Source organism: Hakea prostrata, chromosome 10, assembly GCF_041222555.1.
Source record: "Hakea prostrata isolate BN-2017 chromosome 10, UWA_Hpros_2, whole genome shotgun sequence".
Taxonomy (NCBI): domain Eukaryota; kingdom Viridiplantae; phylum Streptophyta; class Magnoliopsida; order Proteales; family Proteaceae; genus Hakea; species Hakea prostrata.
In genome coordinates this window covers 35,591,183-35,614,989 of record NC_142609.1, presented here as the reverse complement: position 1 = coordinate 35,614,989, position 23,807 = coordinate 35,591,183, and the positions used below count along the sequence as shown (strand labels likewise).

The 23,807-nt window shown below is 38.4% G+C and overlaps 1 protein-coding gene across 2 annotated transcripts; it reads left to right on the top strand.

Moving 5' to 3' along the window:
* Window positions 1-2,650: 2,650 nt before the first annotated feature.
* On the top strand, window positions 2,651-23,572 carry LOC149002664 (homeobox-leucine zipper protein ROC2-like). Of its 2 annotated transcripts, XM_089137310.1 has the most exons (12): window positions 2,651-2,986; window positions 4,161-4,436; window positions 4,523-4,640; window positions 4,734-4,922; window positions 5,000-5,428; window positions 5,524-5,625; window positions 5,712-5,912; window positions 6,014-6,188; window positions 6,315-6,586; window positions 22,131-22,226; window positions 22,315-22,701; window positions 22,882-23,571. In XM_089137310.1, the coding sequence occupies exons 2-11, from the start codon at window positions 4,261-4,263 to the stop codon at window positions 22,663-22,665; spliced, it is 2,109 nt and encodes a 702-aa protein (XP_088993436.1). In that variant the 5' UTR covers window positions 2,651-2,986; window positions 4,161-4,260; the 3' UTR covers window positions 22,666-22,701; window positions 22,882-23,571. The 2 variants fall into 2 exon arrangements, with proteins under 2 accessions (XP_088993436.1, XP_088993437.1); XM_089137311.1 differs by lacking the exon at window positions 2,651-2,986 and having other exon boundaries at window positions 4,233-4,436; window positions 22,882-23,572.
* The last annotated feature ends 235 nt before the right edge of the window (window positions 23,573-23,807 follow it).

The following is a 23,807-nucleotide window of genomic DNA, read 5'->3' as shown; positions in this document are numbered from 1 at the left end:
TTCGTATTAAACCCTTGATCCTCCCATTGGATCCATACAATAAAATTAAACAATGGGGAGGAACAATAAACGTGGGAACCAATGGCTCTGATGCCAATGTAGGTAATACATCAAAAGTAATTCAATTCAATTAATTGATGGGGGAAAGATTCCTTACCTGGATTCGCTTTCCCTTACTTGAAGTATTCGCAGCGGAAGTCTAGATCCACGTTCTCGTTCCACCACCAAAGATTTACCGGTGAGATTCCACAATCACAGGGAAAGGGAATAATATCCACAACCCAAATGCCGTGGATTAATGGAATGAAGATCAAATACTAGGAAAGAAGAATTTCTAAGCCTGCGATTCTAAGAGAGAGGGAGAGAGAGAGATGGAGCCGCCGTTTTTCAGAGATTCGCTCGTGCGAATGAATCACTCAATTACTTGCTCACTAATGCGGTGGTTACCAAAATATATAACCCCATTTTGTAACCGCCCTAATAGTGAGTTTCCAATATTGCCCTTGGGCATTTAATTTATTAATCAAATTAATAAATTCCAACAACTGAGAAGTGGATTCGGGTTAACAAGGTCTCATGATGTGGATATAGGTTGTCTATGTAAATTGACATGACAGATCAAAAATGAAGATTTATGGTAGTAGCTGAGTGTACTCTTAGTAAGTTCCACACTAATTAATTCTAACTTTTTTTTTTCATTTTTCAATGAAAATGTGAAGAGCTCGAAATACTATAAGTCTGAAGATTCTAGATGGTTCCTGGGTTACAGATTCTAGATAGTATTTTTCCAAGTAAAGTTCTCCAAGGCGAGAGAAGCTGGATTTCAAGAAAAACAATATGAAAAAGAGAGAAGAAGAAGAAACAACACAATCAGTCTAGCCAGAATAGATGCTATTAGGGTTAAGAGAAAAGAAGATGAGGAGGAGGAGCAGTTATTGGATCATTAGTTGGTCCAACCAATGGGTTTAACTTTGGTTCGCTTCACTTTAAGGAGAAAAATCCCCTCATGTTTATTTGAACAACCCTTATTAAAACTTACTACTTGGTGCAATCCCACCTATGGGAAGCATAGGCTGCACAAGCTCTTATGCCGGATAGAATCACGGTCCTCGTGTTCATAGCCATAACCCGATGTCTCTGTTCAGCCCACAATGAGTTCGAAAATGCACTCCAAACAATTCTCTATACACTTTAGTTAGCTATGGTGGCTTAGTGGTAAACACAAGTTAGGAAAAAAAAAAATTTATCTGATCCCATGGCCCTTATGCTTTTATGTATAGACATAGAAACACTTAAATTTATATATGAAAAGAGTAAGATTGAAATCCCACCAAAATACTATGTACACTCTCTCCTTAGGCTTTTAAAAGACGTTTACCAGCGCAAGAAAGACGACTACTCTCTTACATGCACTGCGTAAAGACACTGTCACAGTTGACTTGTTAGACCGACCTTGGGGATTCGCGGTTCCTCGCTCATGAGATTCTGGAACAATATCGATATGCATCGTTAAGATAGAAGGCCAGAATTGAAAGAAAATGAAATGGCTTTTTGTGGGGGAGAGAGAGAGACGGCAAAGAACGCCCAAAAGGGTAGGGTACAAGCGGGGCATGAACGTAGTAAATGCCTCTTCTCATGCAGGGCCTGCTTGCCTCAGACTCATTTAATGTAGGAAGGAATTGAAGGAGAGAGCCTGGGTTTGGTTGGGGGATCTTTAACTGGGCCACCTCCTTTTTGACCTCTCACACCCACTACCTACCCAAGTGCAACTATATATGCCCAACTCACAATATTTCCAAAATGTTACAAAACCCTAATATTATGAATTAGAAACGTAATTTTGTGTGTTTTGAATCTCTTGTCTGAGAGCTCTGTGGTTTGTGATTTTGTCTAATGTAAAATGCTTTCCAAATCTATGTTTGTCTGAAGTATTTTCAATGTCCCTTATGTGAGGCGAATAATCATCGTAACTCTACCCTAGAACCCTGTCCGAGTAGGACGTAAACACGTTCCAGTACAAATCATAACATTTTCACCTTGATGTTGTTCTCCTAGATATTATAGTACATGTAATAGTTTCAAGAAACAATCAGACTTTTGAAAGGAATAACAACTTCATTCTGTATTGCGTACAGAAGATAAGGAAAACTATTGACTCGCCATAACTACATTTACGTACGAACTAAACTAAATCATTTCGAAGTGTTAGTTGATTGAAAAACCCAGTATCTTCAGTTACACTAATGCCGTAAAGCTGTTGTACAACATTAGGTTCAATGCTGACTTGAATTAGGGAAAAATATCAACTAATTATAAATGATCAATGAAGCCCCTGTATTTGTATTTCATTACTATTAATATTATGATAGTGATATACATTGATAGAGAAGAACATGTAAAGCGTTTTATTCTTTGTATTTTCTCTTGCTATTAATTCATTGAAAATGTATTCATGAATTCTTTAAAAAGCTTGAGTGATTAATGAATGCATCACTAGCTTGGGCAGTAAAGATGGAGGGTTGAAAACTGAGTTGTTTGGTAGCCGTCATTCGTTTCACCATACCCCTCAGAGAAAATTAAATACCAAATGCTGTCTTCTCCCTCCCTTAGCAATTACACCTCTCCTTCATAAATGCTATTGCACCATCTCTATACGCTCTGCAATTACTCCCTTTCTCCTTCCTTTCTCTCGGTCTCAAAAGCTCTCCCTTTCTCCTTTTTCTCTTTTCAGCCTCTTATCCTCGTATCTTACACTCTTTTTCTTTTGACTCTTTCAGTCTTCCTCGTTAATGGCCTCGCCTTAATTTCTTTGTCTCTTCTTCCCTTACCTTAAAGGAAAGTCTCATCAAAACCACCGCAAACCACTGTTGGAGGACCCCATAAACGTCATCTCCGGCGATCAAATAGTCTTACCAGCAGATCTGACTCGTCTCACTGCCAAATAGCCGACCAGTGTTGCTTGCCTCTAATGGAGGTTCACAGATGAGTGAGTATACACTTCACCCAATTGAAAAGATTTGCTTTTGTTCTTGATCATTCAAAAGAAGAGATGTTTCACTCTCTCTGACCTCCACTTCTCTCTCTCTCTCTCTCTATCTGTTATATATCCACAGAAAGAGAAGCAGAAGAGATCTCCTTTGTTATGGTTTTCTTCTTCCGGGAATGTTAGAGAGAGAGAGAGAGAGAGAGAGAGAGAATGACTGTCTTCAAGAGTGTCACGGTCAACTTTTCATGACATTTTTTCCCATCATCTCGTGGTGTAGCACGTAAGAGAAGCAGATGGGTTTGACAACAATAATACATAGACACAAATCTTATCATCTCTGGCTGTCTTGTACTGTAATAATCTTAATAGGTAGCTCAGACAAAGAGAAAAGACTCATATAAAACAATCAACCCGCTCAACTCCTCACCCCTTTTCCCCCTTTTTCTGTCCACTTAGGTCTTCTAGGAAGGAGAGCAAGAGCGAGAGGGAATGAGATTTTAGGGTTTTGAGAGCTTTTTGCCTGTTTAGGTCTGCCCTTGTGTTCTTCCCATCTCCTTCTGTCCCTTCCTCTACTCCATCGTAATGATTCCATTATCATAAGCATAGGCTGTTATTCTCTACTTGTCCTGATTTCGCTGAGAACCTGTTAATGTTTATGGTAAGCAGCAATTACAGGATTAGATTGCAGGTCGTGAGCTTCTTATTCTTTTTGAATTCTTGGTCCTACTCTTACCGAAGGAATCTCTCAATCCCTCTGGGGTTCTTTATTCTAATTAATCTCTGTCGAAAAGCTTAGCTGTCCAGGATCAAGGACATTTTTGGTGAAACAAGGATTCTAAGCTCCTTAACCCAAGTTCTCGATATTCAAGAAACGCGTTTTGGGTTTTTCTTCCTTTTTTCTTTGGAGAGAGAGACTCTACCGCTGTACAATCTCTGTTACAGATTCCATGTGTCCTCTATAAATATGAGTTTTGTTATTTCTTCTGTAAGAGGAAGAGAGAAGGTGTTGTCCTAGAAAATTATTAGAGCCTTCTGCGAGAGGGTCTTTGTCCTAGAAAATTAACACTTTCTGCTTTTGATTGCTTGAAAGCGAAAGAAAACAAGAAAAATTTTTTTTTCTTAATCGTTTGTTTCACCTTTTCTATGGTTTTAAGTACGGTGGTTCTCTTTACAGTGTTCATTGAAAGTAGCATAGTAAGCTTTGGTGGAACCCAAAGGATCTGTAGAAACAGTGTTGCAGCAAAACCTAGTTGAGGGCGCATTATCTACTAGAGATGACACATAACACCTCAGAAAGCGAGATGGCAAATTTGAGGGACGATGAATTTGAGAGCAAATCTGGTAGCGAGAACCTTGATGTTGTCTCAGGCGATGAACAAGACCCCAACACTCGCCCTCGCAAAAAGCGCTACCATCGCCATACTCAGCATCAAATCCAGGAGATGGAAGCGTACGTACCTTGTCTTCAATATTTCAGTATTTTCATAATTTCCATCTCATCTTAGTTGAACATTTGTAGTTTTTGGTTTATTTCAGTTTCTTCAAAGAGTGCCCTCATCCAGATGACAAACAAAGGAAGGAGTTGAGTCGTGAATTAGGTTTAGAGCCTCTGCAGGTCAAGTTTTGGTTCCAAAATAAGCGAACTCAAATGAAGGTAACTGTTAAAAACACTATTTCTCTCTACCATCTCTTGTATGTAGCTTTTGTTTTGCTACTACTAGCTGCTAGTTGATCTTTCTTGTTACAGACCCATCATGAACGCAATGAAAACACACAACTAAGAGCCGAAAATGAGAAGCTCCGAGCAGAGAACATGAGATACAAAGATGCTCTCAGCAATGCTTCATGCCCCAATTGTGGTGGCCCAACAGCTATTGGTGAGATGTCCTTTGACGAGCATCATCTCAGGCTTGAGAATGCTCGACTGAGAGAAGAGGTAACGTAGTACTTTTATTTGAAACTTCTTTTGTGAATGTGGAGTTCAATTATGCTCATCCTTCCATGTATTTGCAGATAGATAGGATTTCAGGCATTGCTGCGAAGTACGTAGGAGGCAAATCTTCGGTGCCCTACCCTCTTCTCACACCTCAAGGCACTCGCAATTCCCTTGACATAGAGGTTGGGAACTATGGAATGAACGGAACAGGAGGTGAAATATATGGAGCAGGTGAAATCCTTAGTGGACCAACTGATGTCGATAAGCCTATGATTATCGAGCTTGCTGTGGCAGCAATGGAAGAACTAATTAGAATGGCTCAACTTGGGGAACCCTTGTGGCTACCAGGCCTTGATGGTGCTGAGATTCTAAATGAAGAAGAATACATTAGAACTTTCCCCAGGGGAATTGGGCCAAAACCCTTAGGGTTGAAATCTGAAGCTTCAAGGGAAACAGCTGTTGTCATCATGAATCATATTAGCCTTGTTGAGATTCTCATGGATGTGGTAGGTTCCATATTTTCCTTGCACCACCAGCGTTGCGTGTAGATAAGTGAAAAACATTAACCATGAATACTGAGAATTTCCTTTTTCATAATCAGAATCAGTGGGCAAGTGTATTCTCTGGCATTGTATCAAGAGGCATGACACTGGAAGTCCTATCAACAGGAGTAGCAGGAAACTGCAATGGAGCCTTGCAAGTGGTACACCATTCTTCTAAGAGGCATTAATCACCAATATTTGGCATCAATTTAGCTCAAGTTTAATGATTTAATGTTTTCTTCTTCAGATGACAGCAGAATTTCAGGTTCCCTCGCCACTAGTTCCAACACGAGAAAGTTACTTTGTTAGGTACTGTAAACAACATGCTGATGGAACTTGGGCGGTGGTTGATGTTTCACTGGACAACTTAAGACCTAATTCAGGAACTAGATGCCGAAGAAGGCCATCAGGATGTTTAATCCAAGAAATGCCAAATGGGTACTCAAAGGTGATTAATCTTCCTAGAAAGCTTTGATTTTATTTCAATTGTTCCCTGTCGATGCAATTTTTTTACTTGTGGTGTGATTATGTTCTGATAAACTATTCTAGATCATCTGGGTTGAACATGTAGAAGTTGATGATAGAACCGTGCACAACATATACAAATTGCTAGTTAACTCTGGACTTGCATTTGGTGCAAAGCGCTGGGTTGACACTCTGGATCGACAGTGCGAACGTCTAGCTAGTGCAATGGCTACAAACATTCCTTCTGGAGAAGTTGGTGGTAATAGTAATTTATGATTTTCAACTTTGCCAAATGAAATTACATATAATTTGTGTCCTCCTCTTCTTTCCAGTTTCATGTTTAATTATAACTTACAACTATAGTTGTTGGGGTCTTGCTTGACAGTAATAACAAGTCAAGAAGGCAGAAAGAGCATGCTGAGGCTGGCTGAGAGAATGGTGACAAGTTTTTGTGCTGGTGTGAGTGCTTCAACTACTCATACATGGACTACAGTATCCGGAGGTGGTGCTGAAGATGTAAGGGTGATGACCAGAAAAAGCATAGATGATCCAGGCAGGCCTCCTGGTATTGTACTAAGTGCAGCTACTTCCTTCTGGTTTCCAGTCCCACCAAAGAGAGTATTTGATTTCCTTCGGGATGAGAACTCTCGAAGTCAGGTACAGGAAGTCTAGAATTTTTTTTTATTTCATCATTTCCATAATTTTCTCTAAACTTCTTGGCATCCTTGCTTGTGAAACATGCACATCTTATAGCGGAAATTTCTACCTTAGGGGAAAAGAAAGGAGTGAAAGGCATACAGAATAAAGCATTAAATTAGGAATTAACTATTTTTATGCAGTTGGCATCAGTAATGAGGGGAGAGGAGCTAAACACATAACTCATTTTTTTCATCTTGCATAAACAATGTAGTCAGGAATGGATTAAACATCTGGAGAATAAAAATGAAAACAACTTGAAAGACTCTATCAGTCCTTCAAAAAATGAAATTCTTATTATTAATGAGAAACATGTATTTAGCAATATATAAGACCACTGTTTAGTTACATCAAGCATATAACTGGTGTTGAAATTAGTATTCAGGAGCAAATGCAAATTTAAGGAACTCAAAACATCATATTTTCTTTTAAAAAAGTATTTGGAGAATTATTTTCATCTCCTAATAATAGAAATTTCATTTGGTAGTGGATGAAAAAGGGACACTAATCATGTTACACCCCCAGTTGATACGACTCAGGTGGGGCAGATGACACCCACATCTATTAGGAGGCTTGACAGATAAGTTCTTTGATCTCCTATCTTCAAAATCACGAATCATTATTACAACTGAAACATAATTAACATAATTAAGAGAGGAAACTTTAACTAAAATCATTTGATGCATGACAACTGACAATCTTTTTCCTCTAGTATCTCGTGTACAAGGTTCTATGAATTGAATTTCAATAAACATAGACCTTTAGTGTAACTGAACTGAAAATATATACTTATCACTATTGAGGATACTATGGTCTTTCTCTCCATTCATTGCCATATCAGCTCACAGCTGATTGGCACCATCTACCTTTTGAGCTAGGCCAAGCCCAGAAATTCAACATGGGGGAGGGGGGCAAACAATAATTATAAATTTGTAGCACAAATTTTAGGTACGAGGTTCAATCATAAATAAAAGAGGTGATATAGAGGATGGTATTTCTCAAAGTATTAAAATAAGGTGGATGAAGTGGAGAGATGCGTTCGGGGTCTTATGTGATTGGTGTATTCCATTAAAGCATAAAATAAAATTTTATAGGACCCTTGTTCGACCAGCTATGATGTACGAAGGAAAGTGTTGAGCTATTAAAAAGAAGCATATAGATGAACTCAATGTAGTAGAAAAGAGGATGTCAAGATGGATGAGTGGGAAAACTAGGAAGTGTAAGATAAAGAATGATCATATTAGAGTTGGTTTGGGAGTTGTTCCCATAAATGATAAGTTTCAAGAAAATCGTTTGAGGTGGCACAACTTCGTTCAATAGGGACCTATAAATGCTCATGTACGGAGACGTAATATAATCTAAATTGAAGGGATTAGAAGAGCTAGGTGTAGACCTAAGATAACCTTAAGAGAAGTGGTGAGAAAGTATATGCATAGCTTAGGCCTTGTATCTAGCATGACCTCAAACAAAACCAATTGGAAGGCAAGAATCTATATAGCCGACGCCATTTAGTTGTGACAAGGCTTATTAATATTGTACTAATATTTAGAAAAAGAAGCGAAAAAAAAATGAAAAGCCACAAAACACCTTTCTAGTGTTAATTTCATAATGGAACTTGATGATCTTTGAGATCATGAAAATTCTTAATAATTGATTTGATTAACAACAAATATATAGAATCTTATTAAATATTGCAGGTGTTAGAATCTAAAATTCTAGATATAATACAAACTCTCCCATTCTATTGTGTTTTGAATTCTGCGATAGAGTTTGTATTTCGTTGGGTTTGAATTTAAATTTTGAATTTGATTTGTTGTGTTAAACATACATGCTCTCTCACATCAACCACGAATAAAAATAAGTAATTAATAAGAAAAACAACAAGAAACTTTCATACTCTTACTCTTATGTATTTAATATTTGAAGGGGGAAAAAAAAGGGAGAAAGAGTCAAAGATTAATATCGAGAGAGAAAAGGGGAAAATAAACCGAAAAAGAGAGAGAAATAAGAATACCTGATTGTGATCCTGTGGTGAAGATTTAGGAGAAAGGCTTAGCTTTTCCAAATCCAAGTTTTCCCTTTAGTCATGTGCCAAGAAAGAGGAAAGAAGATGAGAGAATAAAGAGAATAAATAAGGAGAAATTAAGGGACCATGAGTTAGTTTTCAATTGAGAGTTAATTGTTTTTTACTTAAAAATTGGATTTTAATCATAACTATTAGATAGAAAATAAGAATGACATGTATATCCTTTATCTTTACCTCTAAAACTATTGGGGAAGGGGCAACTATTGGTATTATGCATGGAGAAAGAGAAAAACAAGGGAAAATTAACGAATTAATAAAAAAATTAAAAAATCACGGGGAGGCGGGTGAGGGGGCATCCCCCCAGCCCTTACATGGTTCCACCGCTGCTTTTGAATTCTTTCCATATCCCCCATTGTTTGGTACTGGTTGGCAACCTTTTGAATCATTTTCATATTCACTGGTTGGCCATACCATACCAATCTCCATTCCATATTTCCTTCTGACTGATTGGCAATCATTCAATTGATTCCCCAATAATCACAAATGCTAGAGTACATTTGGTACTACAAAATCTCAAGTCGTACTACTGGTTTGAATTGTAAAAACCAAAATATCCCAGTCTTTAAATCCTCAATATCTATCTTAGATCTTAATGCCTTTACTTCTCCCCTGTCTCTGATCATTTGTAGATAATATGAAGCGATCAGCTATAAGTCTATAACTAGCTCAGTGAGTATAAAACTGTTGAAACTTAGAAATTGCGATTTCCATTAGGGTGAGGGGTATTTTGTACACCATATTAGCAGCGGGTGACAATGATTCAGCAAAACCTTCATCTCTAACCAGAATTCTCGAGTTAACAACATACTGTGAAATTCAAAAATGCGTTACCAGAATGCCACAAGTTGAGATGTATGTGACAAAGGCTGCATAGTCGGTGCCTATTCCATTGAGGGAATAGAGGCATAGATCCTCATTAGTCACCAATTTTCCTATGGCAGCAAGTGGATCAGCTACATTTTATTTTGAGTAAATACTCATGTATTGTGCCTCCTCCCCAATTGATGTTTTGAAGTTGCAGATGGAGCTGCATTAGTCATGCTGTAGAGGTTGTAGAATAGAGGCTCTCAACCTGCTCCCAAGCAGTTGCACATCCGATTACTTGCGTATGCACTGATTCAGCAAGAGAACAAATGAACCATCACATCAAAAGCAGGTCTTGGTGAACCCAGTCTATGTACTCTGGATTGGGTATAGGTTGGGGGATTGCATTTGCAGTTGCACCAAGAGCAAGAATAATTTTGGATAGGCAGGGAGTGGTACCATCGATGAATCCATCGAGGCCATGACTCCTTAGAAGATGAACCAATTGCCATTTTGTACCCAAGCAATGAAAATATGTAAAATTCACCAAAAATACAAATAATTTTTAATCTCCAAATATTACAATGAAGGAAATTCTCAAATGAAATTAACCTTAGAAATATAATAAACTTGTTATCCTTCACCCTCCTTGTAACCACCATCTCCATGGTTGAGATCATCTGTAGAAGGGGTAAGTTTTGGGATGAAACTTAACAAGTGCAATCATATAACAAATCTATAAGTTCTTTTTTTTAAACACAAAATAATTTTATGCAAAATAGATTTAATGAATTTGACAAATGATCATGAAAATCTCTCCTACACCAAGTGTTTATATTTGAATGGATGATCCATCCAATTACGTGGATGGTGCCTATTTGAATAATAATAGTTGAAGAGAGAGAGAGAAGAAGAGAGAGAGAGAGAGACGTTGAGGGGGGAGAGAGGGAGAGAGACGTTGAGGAGAGAGAGAGAGAGAGAGAGAGTGAGAGTGCGTGTGAGAGAGCACTATAATTTGATTCACATTAATTTACAAGAATTTAGTACAAGGCTTTATTTAGAAAGCGAGTCCTTCTTCTCAGTGTTCTAGGACTCCTTCTTCTCAATGTTTTAGGACTCTAGAGTTACAATATGAGTTTATATAAAATATTTAATCAGTGTTTTGTACCAATTAGTATCAATCATTTCTTTGGGTTGACTAGAGTCTTTGTAAGTACCAATTGTAGAGTTCTTCTTGTATGTAGAAACTGGTGTTTGATCAGCTATGGGACTTCTAGCAGTAGTGGAACTCTAGGAAGTTTGATTAGTTGTGGGACTTCTAACAGTAGTGGAACTCTTGGAAGCAATCCTAGTCGCATATGCTTGAGATGAAGTGGCGGCTAGGATGTTGGTTGATTTTCTAGAAATATCCCTAATACGCCCCTGCAAACTCAAGGGAGGTGAAGTGACCTTGAGGTTGGCCAGTAAGGTGCTGAAACGTGGAGTAGATAGCGGCTTGATGAAGATGTCAACAAGTTGATCCTTAGTAGATAGGAAAAGAAACATGAAGATCTCCTTTGGCAATCTTATCACGAACAAAGTGGAAGTCAATCTCCACATGTTTGGTACGAGCATGAAAGATAGGATTTGCAATGAGATAGGTGGCACCAATATTATCACACCAGAGTACAATAGCAACACTTAGGAATATATGAAGCTCGTGAAATAGAGATTGTAGCCAAGTGAGCTTGGCAACAACATTAGCAATAGCTTCGATATTCGGACTCTATACTAGAGCGAGCAACAATGGATTGTTTTTGAGAACTCCAAGAGATGATGTTGGGCCCCAGGAAGACAACATAACCACTGGTAGACTTACTATCATCAGGGCATCCAGCCCAATCAGCATTGAGAAGGCTGTTAAAGTCATATTAGAGGATTTGTTGATGACGATTCCATGAGAGAGTGTACCTTTTAAGTACCACAGAATCATGTTGACGGCAAACCAATGATCAAGAGTTGGACTTTGCATAAACTAACAAACTTTGTTGACTACAAACTATATGTTAGGATGAGTCATAGTAGCATACTATAGGGCCCCCACAATACTTATGTACAATGTAGGATCAGCCATGAGTTCCCCCAAAAATTTGCTCAACTTTGTAGAGGGAGAAAGAGGATTGGTAACAGGCTTGCAATCACTCATGTGAAGAAGGTCAGTAATATATTGTTGTTGACACAGGTGAAGACCATTAGGGAATAAAGATATAGACATTCCAAGAAAATAATGTAAGGGACCAAGATCTTTGACAGCAAAAACAGAGGAGATAGCAATCATAAATTTTGATTAAAAACACTTCAGAACTGCCAGTAACAAGGATGCCATCTACATAAATTAAGATAAAAAAGTGTATCAGAGATACCACGATAAATGAAAAGAGAAGTGTCAGTTTTAGATCCAACAAAACCAAATTCTAGTAAGAAGGAACTAAGGCGATCAAACCAAGCACGAGGAGCATGTTTGAGACCATAAAGGGATCTATGAAGGCGACAAACATAGTCAGGGTGAAGAGTGTTAGCAAACCCTAGTGGTTGTTTCATGTAGACTATTTCATTTAGAAAGCCATGGAGAAATGCATTTTGGATGTCTAATTGACGAATAGGCCAAGAGTAGGAGACAATTAAAGATAAAACCAAATAGATAGTAGTGGGTTTGACAATAGGGCTAAAGGTTTCATTGTAGTCAAGACCCTCTTGTTGATTGAACCCTTTGGCTACTAAGCGGGCTTTGTATCTTTCAATAGAACCATCAGCATTCCTTTTAATTTGAAACACCCACTTGCAACCTATAACATTTGTTTGAGGAGGATGAGGGACAAGAGACCAAGTGCCATTCATTATTAAGGCATTAAATTCATCATCCATAGCCATTCGCCAATGAGGGTGTTTGTTGGCAGTAGTGAAAGAGGTAGGCTCAATTTGGGTATCATCAGAGATGGATGTAAGTAGAGCTCTAAGTGGATGGTGGGCTTTGGAGCGAGTTACCATGGGATGAGTGTTAAGAGGAGAGTTTGGATGAGGTGGGGAAGGAGAAGGAGGTTGAGAGTCATAAGCAAGGTCAATGAAGATATCCAAAGAGGGAGAAGAGGATAAGAAGGAGGTGGAGGTGTGGGGCCTAGGGGAAGAAATAGGGGTTAGTTGGGGAGGGGAGTCGTGGTCTTCAAGGGGAGGTGATTCGGCCAAGGGTGTGGGTGGGGTTGGGGGGATTGGAGGAGTAGGAGATGGAGTAGGGGAAGGAAACACAGGAGGAGGGCAAAGAAGAGAAGGTAAAGGTGGTTGAGATTGATGGGTAATCGCAATGGGTGATGGATGGAGAAAGGGAAACTATTTTTCATCAAAAACAACATGGTGGGAAATTAGGAGTTTATTTGTTTAAGGATTGAAGCAACGATACCCACGGTGACGAGGATTGTAACCAAGAAAAACATTGCATGCTAGAGCGAAACTCTAGCTTGTGTTTGTTATAAGGACGAAGGTAAGGGTAGCATGCACAACCAAAAACTCTTAAGGAGGCATAGTCCGGATGGACTGTGAAGAGTTTGTAGTGGGGTGAAACATTGCCCAAAACAGGGGTAGGAGTCCTATTTATAAGAAATACTGCAGTTTCAAGGGCATAGTTCCAAAATTTTCTAGGGCAAGAAGAATAAGCTAACAAGGTAAGGCCAGTTTCAACAATATGGGGATGACGGCGCTCGATAGCCCCATTTTTCTCATGAGTGTGAGGACAAGGGAGGCGATGATCAATCCCACAAGAAGTGAGAAAGGTAGACACAGGGCGATATTCGCCACCACAATCACTCTAAAAGTGTTTAATCCGGCTGGAAAATAAATTTTCAACAAGTAAATTTAAACCGTTGAAGAATCCCAACAACCTCAAATTTCAAATGCATAGGATACAACCAAGTGTACTTACTAAAGGAATCCACAAAAGTAACATAGTACTGAAAACCATTAATAGAAGCAATAGGAGAGGGTCCCCATACATTCGAATAAATCAAATCCAAAGGGGCTTTAGAGATTGAAGTAGAAGAGGAGAAGGGGAGTTTATGACTCTTTCCTTTTTGACAAGCATCACACAAAAACTGAATTTTCTTAGAAGTAAGAGGTAATCTAAATTGAGCAACAAGACGATGGACTAATTTAAAGGCAGGATGGCCAAGTCTGGAGTGCCACTGGGAGACAAAAGCTTGTTCACCAATGAAAGCTTGGGGAGAAAACTTGCCCAAGGGCATCTGGTAAGCCCATTCCTAATGGTTCCCTGGAGAAAACAATTCCTTGTTGCTCAATCCTTCACAAAAAACGTGTCAGGGTGAAACTCAAAGATAGCATTATTGTCACGAGTAAACTTGAAACGGATAAAAGGTTCTTTTGAGTGGATGGGATATGAAGAACTTTATTGAGAAAAACAAGAGAATGTTGTGTAGGGAGAGAAAAAGTACCAGTGTGAGTGATCGGCAAGCCTGTTTCGTTACCTACCAAAACTTGATCCGTACCAGTGTAAGGTTGAGCAAATTGAAGATTGTCAAGGGCATTGGTGATATGATGTGTAGCCCCAGAGTCAGGATACCAAGTGTTGTCGGTATAAGGTCCTCCAAAGAGTCTTCTAAAAGATGCACAGAGGGGGAAGCATTGGTTGTACCTTGAATAGCATGATTGTAGCATTGATAACAATCGCAAGCTTTATGACCATGACGATCACAAATTTGGCAAGTAATGAGAGAGGATTGTTGTTGTTTGTAACCACCAGTAGAGGGTGGAGTGGCAAGAAGTGGAGGATGATAGCTTGAAGAACGTCCAACAAAAACTCTGCCTTGGTTGTGCGATCAACCTCGAAAGGGAGGAAGATAATTGCGAGTATTGCCAATATGAGCAGGATTAGCCAAAGGTAAAGAGGAGTCATAGGCTAAGTCATCCTTAAGACGAATTTCTTGAGTGAGTAACATTCCTTTTAACTCAGCAAAGGTGACAGGGATGCCACGAAGTTGTAATAGAAGTAACAAAGGCCAAACAATCAGGGCCCAATCCATTGAGAACATGAAGACAAATATCATCATCTGAAACAGTATTACCGGCAGCGGCAAGTAGATCGGTACTATGCTTAATACGAAGAAGATAATCATGAATTGTACTATTACCTCATTTCATGTTTTGTAACTGAAGGCAAAGTTGCATATCTTTGTTGTAGAGGGTGTGGCATAGGTAGATTCAAGATGAAGCCAAACTGCTCTGGTGGTTGAACATCCAACAATTTGAGCATGAACAGATTTTATGAGCGACGCAATAAGCCAACACGTGAGAAGTTGGTTCTGACGAATCCACAAATTGTAGGCAAGATTCGGTTTGCATATAGGAATGGAGTCTTCTTAAATGACTATAGTTGTAGGAGGAGAGATGGAGGAGCCATCCATAAGAGAAAATAAGTCATAAGATTGCAACCTCCATAGTAAGTAATTGATGTTTGTGAGCTTGATGGTCAGCAGATTGTTGAAGGAGGGAAGCGAAGCAAGGGGGAAGAAAAAACCTGGTGCTCTAATCCCATGTTTGAATAATAATAGTTGAAGAAGAGAGACAGAGAGAAGAAGAAGAAGAAGAAGAAGAAGAAGAGAGAGAGAGAGAGAGAGAGAGAGAGAGAGAGAGAGAGAGAGAGAGAGAGAGAGAGAGAGAGAGAGAGAGAGAGAGAGAGAGAGAGAGAGTGCATGTGAGAGAGCACTATAATTTGATTCACATTAATTTACAAGAATTTAGTACAAGGTTTTATATAGAAAGTGAGTCCTTAGTGTTCTAGGACTCTAGAGTTATAGTGTGAGTTTACATAAAATATTGACAAGTGTTTTGTACCAATCAGTATCAAACTCCTCTTTGGGTTGACTAGAGTCTTTGTGAGTACCAATTGTAGAGTTCTTCTTGTATGTAGTAACTGGTGTTTGATCAGCTATGGGACTTCTAACAGCAGTGGAACTCTTGGAAGTTTGATCAACTATGGGACTTCTAACAGCAATTGAATTCTTGGAAGGAATCCTAGCCGCATATGCTTGAGATGAAATGGCGGCTAGGATGTTGGTTGATTTTCCAGAAATATCCCTAATAGTGCCATACCACAATACTATCATTCACCTCACCTAAAAGGTCAATGCTTAAACCAAGTGTCACAAATTTAGTAGATGATTCATGTTGTTACATTGCTTGTGCCATTACCCAATGCTAGAATCTAACGCACCCAAAACCAATGCTTCACATCAAATGGATACAACAATGTGATTATGAATAAGGCATGCTCCTTTCTATACAAAACCATAAAAGACAATCAATGTATGTCTTAGATTAAATCACATAATATGTTTCGAAATTTGAAATAATATGATCCAAACATATTATGTGTTTCTAACACATCTATGAAGCATTGGGCCTTGGAGACCTCTCTCTCTTTAATTCTAGTGAACGCTAACCATCTATTTACTCATCAACTTATGAATAAGATTTGACAACATTAATTGTAATAGATTTATTAATCCTATATAGTTCACACCTGAAGCATAATTGTGTCAATATCAATGTGAGAGGTACGAAAAATTGTAGTACTTTGATCATGGGTAGTATAGATTTCCATAAGAGGAAGTTATTGTCCGTGGGTTTAATAGAGATGAAATTATTCAGGGAGGCAAAGGTCTGTGGTGAGTTCAAAACATGGGCTCCTGATGCCATGTTGAAACCTGAAAAAAAGAGAAGGAAGATAAACAGAGGAAAAAGACGATGTGGCTGTTTAGAATGATTCGGTTGCATTGTGCAACCTACATCCACTATTGAATAAGATTGTATCTTAGTTTATTGCATGAGGTGATGTCCCTCTTCTAGATCAAGTACATAGAGTCCTTGGACCAACCACCTCTATCCTAGGGTTCAGTTTACGTATCTTCTAGAACCCTGATTTTACAAACTCCAACACTTGGTTTTTTTCAACTCCTATTCTCAAATATTGATAGGTTGTATTGATGTAGAACTTTGGGAGGATCCAAATATGCCATTGTGTCCATGTCTGAGTTGAGTGTCCTAATGTAAGAGGATCTCCTGCTAGGGTTTTGTTGATGATGCTTATCTTAAACTGATATTTCATCTGGAAAGTGGACTTTTGAGAAGTTCAAATTCTATGGGAGTTGCCTTGCTGTTATTGAGTCCCGTCGCATTTCTAACAATTTTGAAATTCAAATTCCGCAGAGATGCATTTCTATGATTGAGTCCTATTCATCTCTAACAAAATCATAACCAAAATACATTGTAATACAAAATCTCAAGTCCTAGGTACTACACGTTTGAACTGAGAAAACCAAAGTATCTGAGGCATCAAATCCTCAAATCTCTATCATAGGTCATGAATCCTTTGTGTCTCTCTTGTCTTTGATTATCTGAGGATAATATGAAGGAATGAATACAAATAGTGAATATAAAACACAATCATGTTGTAATCAAAGACCTAGCAAATGTATACTACAATAAAGTATTTGACCAAAAATAAAAGTACTAAATTATCAAAAGTTATCATTTATTTGAAAGCCTTCCATATTTAGTTTCCTTATATTTGATCTCACTTCTAATCTAGTATGGTTTTATTCCCAATTTTCAATGAGCTGGTGCAACTTGATGAGAGGAGACACCTCAAGGTGATAATTTTATTTACCTTTTCTCAATCATAAATAAAGAAGGTGACATAGAGGATGATGTTTTCTAGATAATTAAAATATGGTGGATGAATGTGAAGTGATGCATTTGGGGTTCTGTGTGATCAATGTGCTTTTTAAACCTAAAGAAAAAAAAATCTATTAGGATCATCATACAATCAACTATGATATATGGTGTAGAGTGTTGGACTGTCAAAAAGCATTATATGGATAGGCTCAATTAACATAATAGAGGATGTTAAGGTGGATGAGTGGTAAAACTATGAAGGAATAAGTAAGGAATGAACATAATGGAGCTGATTGGGGGCTAGCTTTGGTAAATGATAAAGTTACAAGAAAGTCGATTGAGGTGGCATGGCCACATTTATTGGAGGCCTTTAAATGCCCTAGTATAGAGGAATGATTTAATCTAGGTCGAAGGAACTAAAAGTACTAGAGTGGGATTTAATAGAACATTCGAAGAAGTGGTGAGAAAGGATGTCCATGGTTAGCCTTGTATCTAGTGTGACCTGAAATATTGCTTATTGGAAGGCAAGGATCCATGTAGCTGACCTCATATAGTGGGAACAAGAGTAGTTGTTGTTGTAGCCTAAGCAGATCCATAGAAAACATACTAGTTCAATTACAGTGGTTAATGCCATTGAAATGGCTCATGGTCTACCAATAGAATTGATGTCTTCAACTAGAGTTGTTCATTTACAAATATGTCTATTTTTAAGGAAACATTGGATGAGTCCTAAGAGCCACCTCATGTTAAATGATTTTGGAGGCTTAATTTTTGCTGGATGAGTACAAGAAAGACATGCATGCTAGAGCAAAACTCTAGCTTGTGTCTGTTGTCAAGGCAAAGGTAAGGGTAGCATGCACAACCAAAACTCTTAAGGAAGCATAGTCCCAGATGGAGTTTGAGAGTTTGTAGTGTGGTGATATTGAACAAAACAGGGTTAGGAGTCCTATTTATAAGAATACTGTAGTTTCAAAAGCATAGTTCCAAAATTTTATAGAGCAAAAAGAAGAAGCTAACAAAATAAGGCCAATTTCAACAATATGGCGATGACGGTACTCAACAGCCCCATTTTGGTCATGGGTGTGAGGACAAGGAAGGTGATGATCAATCCCACAAGAACTGAGAAACGTAAAAATAGTGCAATGTTAGCCACCGCAATCACTTTGAAATCTTTTAATCCGTCTTGAAAATAAATTTTCAACAAGTAATTTAAACCTTTGAAGAATCCCAACAACCTCAGATTTCAAATGCATAGGATACAGCCAAGTGTACATACTAAAAGCATCCACAAAATTAACAAATTACTGAAATACATCAATAGAAGAAATAGGAGAGGGTCCCCACACATCTAAATAAATCAAATCCAAAGGGGCATTAAAAACTGAAGTAGAAGAGGAGAAGGGGAGTTTATGACTCTTTCCTTTTTGACAAGCATCACACAAAAACTGAATTTTCTTAGAAGTAGTAGGTAATTTAAATTGAGAAACAAGACAATGGACTAATTTAAAAGCAGGATGGCCAAGTCTGGAGTGCCATTGGGAGACAGAAACTTGTTTACCAATTAAAGCTTGTGGAGAAAAGTTGCCCAAGTGCATCTGGTAAAGCCCATTCCTAATAGTTCCCTGGAGAAGACAAGTCTCTGTTGCTCGATCCTTCACATAAAACATGTCAGAGTGAAACTCAAAGATAGCATTATTGTCATGAGTAAACTAAAAAACGACTAAAGTAATCTTTTGAATGGAGGGTACATGAAGAACTTTACTGAGAAATACAGGAGAATGCTATGTAGGGATAGAAAAATTACCAGTGTGAGTGATTGGCAAGCCTGAACCGTTACCTACTAAAACCTTATCCAAACCAGTGTAAGGTTGAGCAAGTTGAAGATTGTCAAGAGCATTTTTTATATGACGTGTAGCCCCAGAATCAGGATACCAAGTGTTGTCAATATAAGGCTTCTAGAGAGTTCTGAAACATGCACAGAGGAAGGGAGCATTGGTTGTACCTTGAATAGCATGATTGTGGCGTTTATAATAAATCACGAGCTTTATGGCTTTGACGATCACAAATTTGGCCAAGTAATGAGAGAGAACTGTTGTTGTTTATAACCACCAGTAAAGGGTGGAGTGGCAAGAAGTGGAGGATGATAGCTTGAAGAACGTCCACAAAAAACTCTGCCTTAGTTGTGCGATCGACCTTGAAAAGGAGGACGATAATTGCGAGTATTGCCAATCTGATCAGGAATAGCCAAAGGTAAAGAGGAGTCATAGGCTAAGTCATCCTTAAGACAAATTTCTTGAGTGAGTAACATTCCTTTTAACTCAAAAAAGGTGACAAGGATGCCATGAGTTGTAATAGAAGTAATAAATGCCAAATAATCAGGGCCCAATCCATTGAGAACATGAAGACAAATATCATCATCTGAAACAGTATTACCGGCAGTGGCAAGTTGATTGGTACTATGATTAATACTAAGAAGATAATCATGATTTGTACTATTACCTCGTTTCATGTTTTGTAACTGAATGCGAAGTTGCATATCTTTGTTATAGAGGGTGGGCATAGGTAGATTCAAGATGAAGCTAGACTGCTCTGGTGGTTGAACATCTAACAATTTGAACATGAACAAATTCTATGAGAGAGGCAATAAGCCAACACATGAGAAATTGGTTCTGATGAATCCACAAATTGTAGGCAGGATTCGGTTTGCATATAGGAATGGAGTATTCTTAAATGACTATAGTTGTAGGAGGACAGATGGAGGAGCCATCCACAAGAGAAAATAAGTCATAAGTCTTGAAGAGAGGAACAAGTTGCGATCTCCATAGTAAGTAATTGATGTTCGTGAGCTTGATGGTCAGTAGATTGTTGAGGGAGGGAAGTGAAGCAACGGGGAAGAAAAAATCTGGTGCTCTAATGCTATGTTTGAATAATAATAGTTGAAGAGTAAAAGAGAGAAGAAGAGGAGAGAGAGAAAGACAGAGACAGAGACAGAGTGCGTGTGAGAGAGAGACAGAGAGACAAAGAGAGAGAGAGAGAGTGCGTGTGAGAGAGCACTATAATTTGATTCACATTAATTTACAAGAATTTAGTACAAGGCTTTATATAGAAAGCGAGTCCTTCTTCTCAATGTTCTTGGACTCCTTCTCAATGTTCTAAGACTCTAGAGTCACAGTGTGAGTTTACATAAAATATTGATCAGTGTTTTGTACCCGTCAGTATCAAACTCTTCTTTGGGTTGACTAGAGTCTTTGTGACTACCAATTGTAGAGTTCTTCTTGGATGTGGTAGCTAGTGTTTGATCAGCTGTAGAACTCTTGGAAGCAACCTTACCCGCATAAGCTTGAGATGGAGTGGCGGCTAGGGTTTTGGTTGATTTTCCAGAAATATCCCTAATAATAAGAGAAGTAACTCTATGGAGATAAAAGTCATGGATTAACTCTCCAAACTGGATATTCTTTTACTTCTCCAAGTCATTTACATAATGGTGAGAGCTTTCCACTTTGGAATGGATGGGTTAGGATGGGACTACTCTTAACCAAATTCTTCAGCATCCTCTTTCACTTTGTTTTCAATAATTATTCTTAGTTATCTAATGTGGAAGAAACCATTAACATGTGCTGTCGTCCAATGGTTAAGAGGACTAACTAAGAACTAAATGCTTAAAAACTAGGTTCAAATTAGGGCTGTAATGATGGAGAAAAGAAAAGCTCCAGTTTTGGCAGAAGGGGATGTTGGGGAATTCATGTGATCAATGAGGAAGGATTGACAGTAGGGTTGTGCTGTCATTATGAGTGTTGTGGGTCCCACTGATCTGCTGATGATTGATCAACTGTTGGATCCATTCCATGCAGGTCAGTTCCAATGGATCATGATCCCTCAGGAGGAATACGAAAAGCCTGAGGGGATACAGTTTTCAAGCCAAAATCTGAAGAGCCATAGGTGTTCAGCAAGTGGTGGAAGTGAAATAGGCTTTGTTGTGCAAACATGTTTTGCAAATGTATCATGGGCAGTCAGATATAAGCAGATTCACAATGCTGGATTTATTAATCATGGTGGAACATTGAAACATAGTTAATATCATCATCGCTGGACTGTTTGGCAAAGTAGAATGACCATTAGAACTATAAGTTGGCACTAGCACTCCTATTGATTAGGTCCATCATTGTGCAAGCATGAAGTCTGCTAACTTTAAGTAAATATCAATCTTGTCGGATTCTTTTAACTGGTCGAAGCATTCAAGCATGCAAAGCACAAAGATACAAACAATGACTATTGGAATTAGCAGATGCATGCACAAGCTGTTGTGCATAGGTAGATTATGTCCTTCAACTATTAATTCTTCTAATTACAATAAATTGAGAGATAATTCAAAGTTGCTTCTTCAAATACCAGATCATTGGGGAACATTTTCCTTCATGTGAAGTTCAAAATCTTAAAAGCAATAGTATATCAATTGGTTACCCATTATTTCTGTCATTTTGTAACCCAAACTCTAGTATCTGACTTCAAAGATGGACCTTTAGAGACATATTTTGGCAGGCGACTTGAATGACACAATTTTTTATTTATGGTGAGAGCTTGGGGGAATAGTTCCTGACAGTACAATACAACCCGACCCGATGGGCTCACTCAGTTACCCGACTAAAGGTCTATAAATATGTATCCTATATTCTCCTATTAGGACATTATGAGATTTGGGGATTTTTTTCCTAGGGTGAGAGTTTTTGTAACGTTGTTCTCGGGATTAGTTGAGAGATTTCCATTATTTTTTCTTTTTATATAGTTAAAGTTCTTTGCACTTAGACTATTTGTTGATATCCTTGTATCCCTTCATTTTATTTCTACTTTTGTTTGTGTTTTATTGGTGTTCATTCTAACAATTTCTTGCAATCACAGTGGGATATCCTTTCAAATGGTGGTGTTGTACAAGAAATGGCACACATTGCAAATGGTCGTGATCCAGGGAACTGCGTCTCTCTATTGCGTGTGAATGTAAGAGATATATGTGTGTGTGTGGGTATGTATTTTAATTATCTATCTATAATGAGCAGAAATATTGATAGTGGTGATAATGTTGCAGAGTGCAAACTCGAGCCAAAGCAACATGCTAATACTACAAGAGAGCTGCACAGACTCCACAGGTTCTTATGTAATCTATGCTCCAGTTGACATTGTCGCCATGAATGTTTTGCTAAATGGTGGGGATCCCGACTATGTAGCTCTCCTTCCCTCAGGGTTTGCTATACTGCCTGATGGACCAAAAAACCCTAGAGGAGTAGTTGGTGAAGTTGGTTCTGGCGGGTCTCTTTTGACAGTGGCATTTCAAATCTTGGTTGATTCAGTTCCAACTGCAAAACTCTCTCTTGGATCTGTGGCTACCGTTAACAGTCTTATTGCTTGCACTGTTGATCGAATCAAGACCGCAGTTTAACTGGAGAACACATGAACTGGAAATGCTTGCTCACAGGTATAAAGCTTGGAAAAATTAGTCCATTGTTCATGTTTGCTTTGTTTGAAAATGTATTAGTAATGGAGTAAGTACTTTTCCTAGGGTTCGGAATTTCATATCTGGTAGAGAAAGGTGGGTTTTGTTTTGTTTCGGTTTCAGGTTTTTTCCCAAATTGAGGGTATCAGTGTCCTTCTGCAGCTGATGAATACGAAGGTAAGGAGGCGTAGATTTGGGGCTATAAAAAGATGGGAGTCAAGAACGCACCTCTCATGATCCTTGACTGGTGGAGTCTGTTTGGAGGCTGCAAAAAGCTCCTGCAAAGATTCAAATTACCTTGTAAAGGCAGTTGGTTCGGGTATTGACTTCCTTAACAGAGAAAAGGAGAGACACTAATCACCCTTGTGTTTCCTTCTTTCATGACTATGCTTAGGATCAAGTTGAGTGTGGGAACTAGGAGGGGGAAGGGGGTTGTTAGGGGTTTGTTTTTTATTGAAAGTTGATGAATTTGTTAGTGGTGGTGTCTCACTCCATTACATTAACAGGTACCAGTTTCAATATAACTTAAGAAATGTTTTAATTCATCAACTCAAAGCCCTTTGTGTTTTTTCGTTTTTCGAGTGCTACATTTTTTGTCTTCACCTTTTTCTCAATTGAAGAACCCTTTGGTATCTAACATCTAGGACTTTCGTCTTCTCCAGACCTCGAACCAGGGCTTCAGCCTCTAAGGGTAAAATAGTCATATCATATCTAATATTGTCTTTAGAGATTTGTTTTCTTTTCAAAAATAACCACTGCCAGTTAAAGAACTGAGATTGAATATAACCCACAGCATCTTTTAAGAGGTAAATGTTATAATGAAAATTTCTTGGGTGCGTTTGTTATTAGGTCAAGAACTAAGGGGGGTAACATGTAATTGACTCTAAAAGTAAATCTAGCTTGAAAACTGACTGGTTTGGTTTGGTTTTTAACCATTAGATTTCTGCTAAGTCTACTATTGGAATGGCACATTGCGTGGAAGAAACAAATCTCTAATATAGTGAGCTTGGTGAGTAACAAGTGGTAGGGGCTAGACCTTGTACAACACGAAAATAAAATGATGGCAGCTCAAAGTAGATAGAAACAGA